Source organism: Enoplosus armatus, chromosome 22, assembly GCF_043641665.1.
Source record: "Enoplosus armatus isolate fEnoArm2 chromosome 22, fEnoArm2.hap1, whole genome shotgun sequence".
In the NCBI taxonomy this organism is placed as follows: domain Eukaryota; kingdom Metazoa; phylum Chordata; class Actinopteri; order Centrarchiformes; family Enoplosidae; genus Enoplosus; species Enoplosus armatus.
In genome coordinates this window covers 9,851,545-9,861,875 of record NC_092201.1, presented here as the reverse complement: position 1 = coordinate 9,861,875, position 10,331 = coordinate 9,851,545, and the positions used below count along the sequence as shown (strand labels likewise).

At 40.4% G+C, this 10,331-nt stretch overlaps 1 protein-coding gene across 1 annotated transcript; it reads left to right on the top strand.

Moving 5' to 3' along the window:
• The first annotated feature begins 1,256 nt into the window (after window positions 1-1,256).
• Window positions 1,257-7,376, top strand: sypl1 (synaptophysin-like 1). The gene is made up of 3 exons (XM_070929062.1): window positions 1,257-1,325; window positions 6,389-6,580; window positions 7,190-7,376. The coding sequence occupies exons 1-3, from the start codon at window positions 1,257-1,259 to the stop codon at window positions 7,319-7,321; spliced, it is 393 nt and encodes a 130-aa protein (XP_070785163.1). The 3' UTR covers window positions 7,322-7,376.
• Window positions 7,377-10,331: the final 2,955 nt, after the last annotated feature.

Below are 10,331 nucleotides of genomic sequence, written 5' to 3'. Positions count from 1 at the left end.
CAAGTAAATATGAATTAATTAGTCATTTATTCATTTATGTATCCGCAGGCAAATGACACATTTTTACATGTTCAGATGATGTGCTGTGCACTGACCAAGAGACTCTTCACATTAAGCTGGCAGTTCATTGAAATGAAAGAATAGGAAGTATACTGATATAACCCTGCCGCTCTTTTTTGTATTTATGAAATATGTAGTCGATATATTGTTATCAGACTTTTAATACCTAAAATATTGATATCTCTATGTCAGACTCATGATGAGTAAACTTGTCTTAGCATGTGAAATCTGGAGTGGCCCTTTAACTGATTTCATTCCAATAATGCCATGTTCGACATGTGGGACCCTCATTAATAAGTAGTCTTGTGAAATGAGCTTTTACTAATTGTTGCTCGGTCAGTCGTAGGTGGCCTCTGAGGTTTTTCCTCTTTTCCTTTGTTGAAAGAGAGTCTGTGGTTTTCCCTGAAAGTCATGTGACCCAGTCAGCACCAGAGAGGCGTTTCCTCACTAACTGCACACTCAGCAAGGAGTGGGCAGCCTGCGTATTCCGGCGGCTGGATCCAATGAAAACCCAGTAGGACGCTTCTGATGCTGTTTGGTACTCGGACTGTAACTTTCATGTGGGAGGAAGTCTCCTGGTGTGACTGTGCATGGATCATCTGTGGTAACACATAGCTTACAGTGTAGCGGCGTGTATTAAAGTTGTCTTAATGGTGTTTGAGGTAGTTGGAGATTTTTCTTCTAGCCCCGTAGAGGAAAAACAAAACCTATTTTTTCTTTTCTTTTTCATTTAGCATCCTCTACCTGTAACTAAATACACATGCCGCTTTCTCACCAAAAGCAAAGCGTAATTTGGCACACTTTTACCCTCCTTATCCGCTGCATCGTCTGCGTATTTTGCTCATCACCAAGTGGAGCGCTAGGAACTCGTCTTTCAAGCTGCACTGCAAAAAATATCCACCTCAAGTAATTTTAGCCATTGTCATTTGTTGTTAAAAGTTCCTGAAACGCGTGAAACTGTATTTTCAGTAAGCAGAATGATCTCACCTCCGTAGCAGACATTTGATTCAGCTGCTTTGGCGCAAAGTTGAGATGTAAAACTCACTTTTGGGAACTTGGGCTGGTGATTTTTTGCAGCGTTGGCAGTAAAACCACGTCATTCTGTCAAACAACTCCCCCTTTTTCCTCCCTGTTGGACCAACATCCACAGCTTAGGAACAACTGGATAAAGACTTTGGATCAGAAGCACAATCATGATGACCGGATTTCGGCTGAACTTGTCGCCGCTGAAGGAGCCTCTGGGCTTCGTCAAACTAGTGGAGTGGGTAAGTTAGATGCATATAGCCTACTGCGTGCGCGTGTGTGTGTGTGTGTGTGTGTGTGTGTGTGTCATACCCAGAGGACAGGGAGGTTCAGTCCTTTTCTTGCTCCTTAGATTTTTCCCTTTTCCCGGCGATTTTCTCCCTTGAGGAAAAAGTCATCTGTTTCAGGGGGAATTTGTTAAAAATGCAGATGCAGACCACACAAACACGACCAAGACCATTTCACACTTTCATAGAAAGCATATATCAACTTTCATATCTTTCTTTCCTCTGCAGTTATGATATCTCACACTTACAATAAGACATATGAGGCCATATGTAGATGTAGTTTTTGGAAGTGTTTATCACACAAGAATAAGAAAGCTGGTACCCAGTTATATGCCCATTATGACAATAATTTAGGTGTTTCTTGGATATATTTGTTCTTATTATTTTTACTATAAGTTCAGATCTGTAGGATTCATAGATTTAAACTGGGTTTGACTTGGCTGAAGTGAGTTCAGCTCAGTTATGTCCACTGCATTGGGATCATTATGCTGGTTGCATGGGCCTGCCCTTCAGACGACACAGTTACAGATTAATGCATCTCTCACCAATAATTTACCTCTGAATAACTCTTCATATGGTTGAAACATTTTGGCTACTCATACACTCACACATTTGAGCGCAAGGTTTGTATATCATGAGAGAACTGAGGAGACAGTTTGTAACCGGTTCTGCTTCCACATAACTGGGTCAGAGGAATCCAGTGTGGCGTTAATGCAGATCAGCTACAGTTTCTCTCAGCTGTTCTGTTTTCTCATAATACACACACACACACTAACACACAGATGCAGAGCTATAGAGCAGCAGTAACACTCGGTCATCTGACTCACAACAAGGCTGTGTGTGTGTGTGTGTGTTTAATTGTGTTGGCCTTATGTAACCCTTATGTTGCCCAGCATATTTTCTTATTCACAAGGGTGTGGGTGATAAATTGTGGTCATATTCACTCATTTTAAATCTGGGAATGTCATATGTGCTAATACTTGAGACCCAGCCCACCCACTAGTGTGTAGCAACGACTATATAAGACATCATTAAGCAGCTCCAGGAGGAACATCAGCAAAGTTAGGCTGGATATCAAGCAAATAGTTGAACAAACTTTACTTTACTGCTTTAATTATTGCAATATGTCAATGTTAAAAACAAGCTATCCTTAGCAAATGAATTATTTAGTACTTGAACACAGTTTTTAGGCAGCATCATTTGGTAGATAACTTGGAAACTGCACTTATACAGAGAAGAAAAAGTGGAAATATATTATTTTCAGGTTTACATGGGCATGTTGCCGCAGTTCAAGCTTCATGTTAGAGCCAATACAATACAATCAATTCATTGTTTAGTTGATCAACAACAGCAAGTTGTTGATATCAGTTTTCAGTTCTGACAGATGGTCCATCACGACTGCTGTCCATGGAATTGAAGGGTATCCAGCAGGTTGTCTTGTCTAAAAATCCAACATTTTCCTCCGAACCTCGGAGTGATCGAAATGCAAAAAGTAGTTTATTTGGCACATGAGTGGTTTGGCCTAAACACTCATACCTCCCTAGATATTATCTTGCACACAGTAGTAAACAGGAAGGAGGGTTCGGAGTAAGAAATGCTACAAGGCTGCCCCTCTCGCTCAACATGTTGAATAATGATGATAAAAACTATTCCTCTCTTTTTGGACTTGTGGGGCGATGCCAGGTCTCTCTGCCAAAACAGGGAGAGGAACAGGTTTCTTGGGCTTCTGAAGGAAACCCGGTGACAAAATGGGCACACGCTCCGCTGGCTTTGGGATTTTTTGGGCAGACTGACCTGGACTCAGTGACCTCTGTGTAAGAACTGAAGGGAACACTGCTGATTATTCTGTTTCTTACAAGATATTTCAGCTAAAGTGAGATTACAGGTCGCTCCCACTAGAAGCAATCGTTCTCTTTCATTGTTTGCATCACATACATGAACCTGGCACTTAACTTCTATCACATGTGAGTGGTTTCTGTGTGCAAATTGCTCACGTCTTAATCCGTCCCACAGCTTGATTGTGAGTGGAGACTGCCTGTGATTTTATTGGACAGTCTCTGGAATGTCCATAAATTGGTACTGTGTGGTTTGCAGATGTCTGGGATGCCTGAGATAAAGCTGGCGAGGAACTGCTTTGTGTCCTCAGTCTTTGGCAGTCGCCATGTTTGGAGAAAATGCCACCTGTAGCCTTAATTAGGAGTAAGCGGTGATATTGGAAGCATGACAAAATACCCAACTGTCCAACTGTGTTTGTGCAGCGTAGTATTTATGCTCTGTTTAAAAATGTGAACATAAACAAAAGAATTAAAATGTCGATGTGTGTGTGTGTGTGTGTGTGTGTGTGTGTGTTTGGTCCACGCTGGCTGTGACAGTTGCTCATGCTGAGGCTCCTTGACCTCGTAGTGACAGAGTCAGTGAAACAAGATTGTGCGAGAAGTAGCTTAATGTGGTGTGTAGCCAGAAAAACAGGAAGTGGCAGCCAATGACATCTGGAGAAACATCTGGAGAGAGGCCTCGAGGTGTGTGTGTAGATGTACTGTGTATGTGTGTGTGTGTGGGTCTTGTGGTATGAAGCGAAAGGCTAAAAGTTGAGATGGCCTGTTGTAAGCATTTTTTCAAGGGTGGGAGTGTGTGTGATACAGTTGCGCTGATGAAACAGAATTTAAGAGGTCAATTAAAAGTCTTTCTTTTTAAATGTTATTACCTTCGTCACATGATATAATGCACTTCCTGTCCACTGCATGCCGTCTACAGCAACAGAAAAGTGTTAATCTACATAATCTGCATTTTATTTCTTTCGGCATCATTTTCATGGCTTTCTGTTGATGAAGCCTTCTGGTGTGTTCAGGGCCACATCTCAGTCTATAGAGTTGCAGTACAAAGGGGACATAGATCATTTTAACCTGTAATCAATATTTTTGTTTGAACAGTGGATCAAATGGGTATGTGTAGTGTGAAAGGGGTCACTTGTATTAACGAACCACCAGAGAATTATCATCCGATTGTCTGTTCCATCTGCGTTTTAGCGTCTTTTGGCTCATTGTTTTGGTTTTCAAGCCCTCAATTTTACGCAATATTTACTGCTTTGGTTCACTCTCACCACTCTCAGTGTCAGTTTCAGTGAAAAAGCTCTAAAAACCCCACTGTACTCTACCTGCCCAGCGCCAATCAGCAGACAGACAAAGTTGGTTAGCTGGTGAAAACAGGGATGTTAAAACACGATTCTGTAACCTTCTGGATTTTTTAATGAGTTTCCAATATTTCTTTACCGCAAAGACATACAGTAGCTGAGCTGAAGGCGTGTTTGCTTTTCTAGCTCCATTTTCCTACATGATTGCACATGATTGAAAAGGGTCAAAATGCCTGCTCGCTGAAGCAAGACAGTTGTTCTGTGGTCTATTCTGTGACATGAATGTCCCGTAGCACAGCTGTCTGTGGTACTGGAAGGCTCAGTCCAGGATGTGTGATGACAGGAAGAGACATGAAGCTCTGCAGGTCGAGAATGTGCGAAAACTGTTTACAAAAAGCAGAACAAAATCCTCCTTTGCAGTGTATTGCGATGTATAATGCATATCTTCGTGCCACATCATCATTACCCATGAAGTATGAGTAGTAAGTGATATCAGTGAGAGCTCAATACCCACAAATTATATGATCATTGTTTCGCCTATTGCAGTTTGAGGGTTAAGCTTAGTGGCAGCCACCCTGACTAAAAGAATTTAGTATGTGTTGGTTTTAAGGAGAGTATTAGTGTCACATGGCCTACACACTGAGTCAGATGCTTTCTGCCTCTGCAAGAAAGAATTGAGCTGAATAGCAGCATTAGTGCAGCCATGTAAGCCACATTTTATTGAACTTTAAGATTTGTGAGAGAGGGAAAGGTCTACCAAATCATCTCTCAAGTCACACATGTTAGAAAGTGTTTCTTGCTGTTTGATCCATAAAATTAATATAGAAAATGGTACAAATAAAGATTTTTGTTGATAAGGCTGTTTTCTTTTATCTAAACACAGTGAGAATTTTGATTTAGCTAGGGTATTTCCATGAGAAAAAAACTCATGTTAGAAGCAAAGGACTCAAGAAAACTGATCTTGTAAAAATTGTTGAGTAGTGAGTTTTATTCTCAGCTGTTTGTGAGAGTAAAATGCTGGCCATCTGTTGGTCCCTCTGGCTCTTTACTGCTGACGTTATGTTTTTAAGGCTGCCAGCTTTCTTTTGGGTGTGAAGTTCAGGTGACGTTACATTGCGCTTTCAAACTGTATTGTCCAAGAGTACATGCATGTCACAGTGTTTTTGCATTGTAGGTTTATTAGAAATAATATCCCCAGTTTCTTGATTTTTATACTATATCCCCAAAAGCTGAACAAGGTTTTTCTCACATCGGTCTCAACCATTTCCCTAATCCCTCGCTCTCCCTCTTGTCTGTCCAAACAGCTCACGGCCATATTTGCTTTTGGAAGCTGTGGCGGATTCTCAGGGAGCAACATCGTGTCCCTCTTCTGTGGCGACGGCAGCAATGAAACTCTCAACGCCAACTTTCACTACCCATTTAGGTGAGAATCTCAACAGAGTTTTGTGTGATTTGAGTCATTTTTAGCAGCAGACACAGTTTTGAAGTGTCACCTATCATAGCTGCTTAACTGGCCAAAGAGGAAACACACTTTTGTGTACAATAAATAAAGATTTTTAACCTTCCATCTTGTCAGGTTAAGCCAGGTGCCGCTCGTCGAGGGAAATGCCACTATTTGTAACCACTCTGTCGCGACGACACACATGGTGGGAGACTCGGCCTCCTCAGCGGAGTTCTTCGTGGGCATCGCCATCGTCTGCTTTCTGTACAGCATGGTGGCTCTGTTGGTGTATTTAGGCTACATGCACGTCTACAAGGACTCTGACTTTGGACCCATTTTTGTGAGTATTGATCTCGCTGGTCAGCTTTCCTAATTGACAAACTTGCTGAAAACAAGAGGCTTGTAGCTTCTTGTCTGTAGAGCTAATGCGTTCCTCCTTGTTTCCAGGACTTTGTGGTCACAGCGATCCTGGTCTTCCTGTGGCTGGTGTGTTCATCCGCCTGGGCGAAGGGCCTGCAGAATGTGAAGTACGCCACAGACACTGAAGGCATCAGCGCCACGCTGGCACTCTGCAAGGGGAGCAACGTCACCTGCGAGGTCACAGAGTTCGCCAACATGCGGACCCTCAACATCTCTGTGGTGAGAAGAAATACAGAGCGGCTTTACAAACATGAAGATTTTAGTTACATTCGCACCAGTCTGTCTTTATTCTTGACTAAACTGTTAAATGATAAATTTAACAATGTGTTTGTAGTGTCAATGCTCCTCGAGCTTTTTGTTTTACTTTAAAAAACAAATCTTTGGCCAGTAGAGAGGCTATTTTTATTTGAAAATAATAATAAATCGGAGTCGTTGATTCTGGCAGTGTCCCATCCCCCCAGTTTATATAATACTTTGCTTAGAAGACTTGAGCATAAACATTAAGCAGCCTGACTCGCAGTCATGAGACACTGCATGAGAAATAACACTTTCATTTTCCTCAAACACTGTTGCTGTGGTCTGCTCAGTATTTTCTGTGTCACAAGTCCAAAGCTAATTTGTTGGAATGAACACAAATGTGGCCACAGTGTAAGTCCTCAAACTGTCCTACATTGTGTGGGTTTGTGATTGATACAAAACCCAGCAAATATTTTTTATCTATTTCAAAGATAGTAGACAGTACAATACATTATAAGAACCTCCTCCTTTATTACAAGTGTTTTCTAGTGTTTTTAATTTGTACTTTTTTTTCTGTCTGCATTCTTCCAGGTGTTTGGCTACCTCAACATGTTTGTGTGGGCGGGCAACGCATGGTTTGTGTACAAGGAGACCCGCTGGCACTCCCAAAAATTCTCCTCTCAACCCGGACCGGGAAGGCAGCAGGTCCCCGCACCCATCTAACATACAATATAAAGCAACACCAACACACAGTCGCATACAAATACTCACAGACATCAACACGTACACAACACACATAGATCATACACAGATGTGCATGAAGACATTATTACACATACACAAAAAATGCTCTGTGAAGATGATGAAGACAAACAAAATGAAGGATAAATTCATAGATGGTCAGTTTAAAAATTGATGGATTTGGATATATATTGGATTATGATCGTATCAATACAGTAGCACCAGTGTAGGTAGTTGAATTCCTTGCACATTCATGGCGTACTTGAACTGAGAACAGTTCTAAAACTTATGAAAATTTCCCCAAAACATGTCCTCTGAAGGCCTAAGCAACCCTGCAGCAGTAGGAAGTGGGGGAGCAGAAAGTGTCATAATTAAGGTTTCATGTGTATTTTAGCTTTTGTTATTTTTTATTTTTACCTGTGTCGTATACTATAGCAACACCAATGCAATTAGTGTCTCAAATCCTTTTAAACGTGCCTTCTTACAACACTTCAGAGACGGTTTCTTATGCTTTAGTAAGCACATACATGCACAGACCACGACCAGATGTGTATTTAAACTGTTTAGCTTTATAGAAGCATCATGGCTTGTGAGGTTTCCTTACTTCTCTGGTCCAATTTTAGGACCAGTTTAGTTGAATTCTATGCCGATGAATGTAAGGTACTTTGAACTCATCTGTTTGTCTGTGACATTAAAGCAACCACGAGGGGCAAGATTACATTTTTTAATGTAGGCAGCAATAAGAATAATGTGATCAAGGTTGTCAGGGTAACGGAGAGGGTAAGCGCTATGAAGCATAATACTTTATACCATATTACCAGATTTCACAATTACATTCATTGTAATTTATTGACATACAGTATATTGTATACGTTTGATATTGGCCCTGAAATTGAGCCATGTGTTGACTCTTTTAATATTTTGTATATTTCTAGATTCAAAGCATCTTGTGTATATAACATAATGACTCACTCAAATATTCATTCAGTCCTTCATTCATTGGCTCTCTCACCGTTAACCTATTTGCCCTCTAACGGTGGCTATTAGGTGTTGCAACATCTAGACAAAACTAAACTAGGATTATTAATTTACAAAACGAGTGCCAAGATGTCCTCTTATCATGAAGTATGCTGAGGACGTTTATCCTGCATCCTGTGATTTTCCTCCGTAAGGTAAATCTATGCGGATGAGGATACGTGCTAGATAAACCTTGAGACACTTCCGACATGGACTGTGTAAAATGGCCTCCAACCCAAACATCAGGGAGGTAGTGATGTTCTTATCACATCATGCACAGTGCACTTGTATGGTGCTTAATATGGTTTTATGATACCCTTTAAACCACTGTGAGAGTGTAAATCCATAAAGAATACTCGATTGATTGAGAGTTGGCTACTTAATTAGTTGAGGAAAATCTTGCTGTGTGAGTGCAGTCAAAGTTAGAAATCTTTCACTTCTTCTGTGTCCGAAAGCTTTGAATTATTTAGTCTCAACCTAGGTACCAGCGGAAGGTTAAATCCTTCCTTGATTGTGTCATTTTAAAAAACAAAAACCTGTTTGTTGTTATCATTTTGAATGTAGTAGTGACTTCCTCTTAACTTTTCATTCATCATTGTCTTTGCATCACAAGTAACAGAAATGTTTTTCTTCCCTGTTTGAGCTGATTTCATATCTCCATGTGATGTTAAATCAGTTATTTTGTTGTTGTTCAACCAAGTCCTTCTTGTTTTTTGATTGTCTAGTTTTTTTAAAATCCTCCATGAGGCACCAAACAGTGTGCTGGTGTTGTGTTTTATAAACTGTGTTATAAACCTTTTGTGCTTTATTTTTCATTTTCAGTATATGTCGATGATTATTTGAAGGAATCTCTGGTTTTATTTTTATTTTTTGTCTATTGCCTTTTGATATAGTAAAAATGTAAGTGGGATGATATAAATGCATTTAACTTTGGACAGACAAAGATAAATGAAACAACAAATGTGTTTGGTATACTGGTTATGCCTCTGCACTCTTGTAATCATCATCCGACTAGCTATAGCTTTGTCAATGATTCCTATGCATTTAACCTGCCAGACTGTCTTATTCAAGAGAGACGTACATTCACTCTGTGACATGCACAATTTCAATGTACCTTTGTTTTTTTCAATAAAAATCAATGATTTTTTCATGAATCTCTTCAGTGAACATCCTGCAAATGTGTGTGTGGTTGGCACTTGGCCGTGATTGTGCCTGTTGGTGTGTTTGTCGCTCATTTTCTGTCATGCTTCTCATATGGAAGGAACATTGGCATTAACAGCTCAGGTGAGATAAAAAAATGTTTTAAAAAACCTTATGGATATAGAAGGTAAAATAAAAGTGAAAGCATTTGAATACATTGAAGCGTTTGTGACCCAAAACCATTATCATGACTGTTGAAGAGTCAGAAAAATAGTACTTTTTGTGTTCTGGTTTTGTCCTGTGACCTCCTGATTTGTCCCGTGACCTCAATGATCACTGTGCCGAGAAACAAACACAACGTTGTGATTGAGTCAGCCTTTTGTGTGTTTGCGAGAAAGAGAAAGAGGAGGGAGAACAGAAAAGAAGCATGGGGAAGTGTGCCTGTGTGTGTGTGAGAGAAAGACAGGAAGGATCGCAGCCACAGATTATCATATGAAGTGTGTGTGTGGATTTGACCTGATTTGACACGTCATTATAAACTAATCAATGTCATTTCCTTGCCCTCATTTAAGGCTGTCATTTCCTCTGTATCTCCACCCTTCTCTGGTTTTCTCACTCTCCCTCTGATTCAACTAAATCATGTGATCACAGGCGTGTAGCCACTGGATTCTTTAGTTCTGGTCAGGTTTTATGACACCAGACAGTAATGGATTTGTTTGTGTTGTGTGTGGGAGAGTACTGAACCCCTCATGAGACAAACCCCATTGAGACAGAGAGAGAAGTTATGTATGTAGTTATGTAGTTAGGTATCATAATGGGAGAAGAGAAATACTGT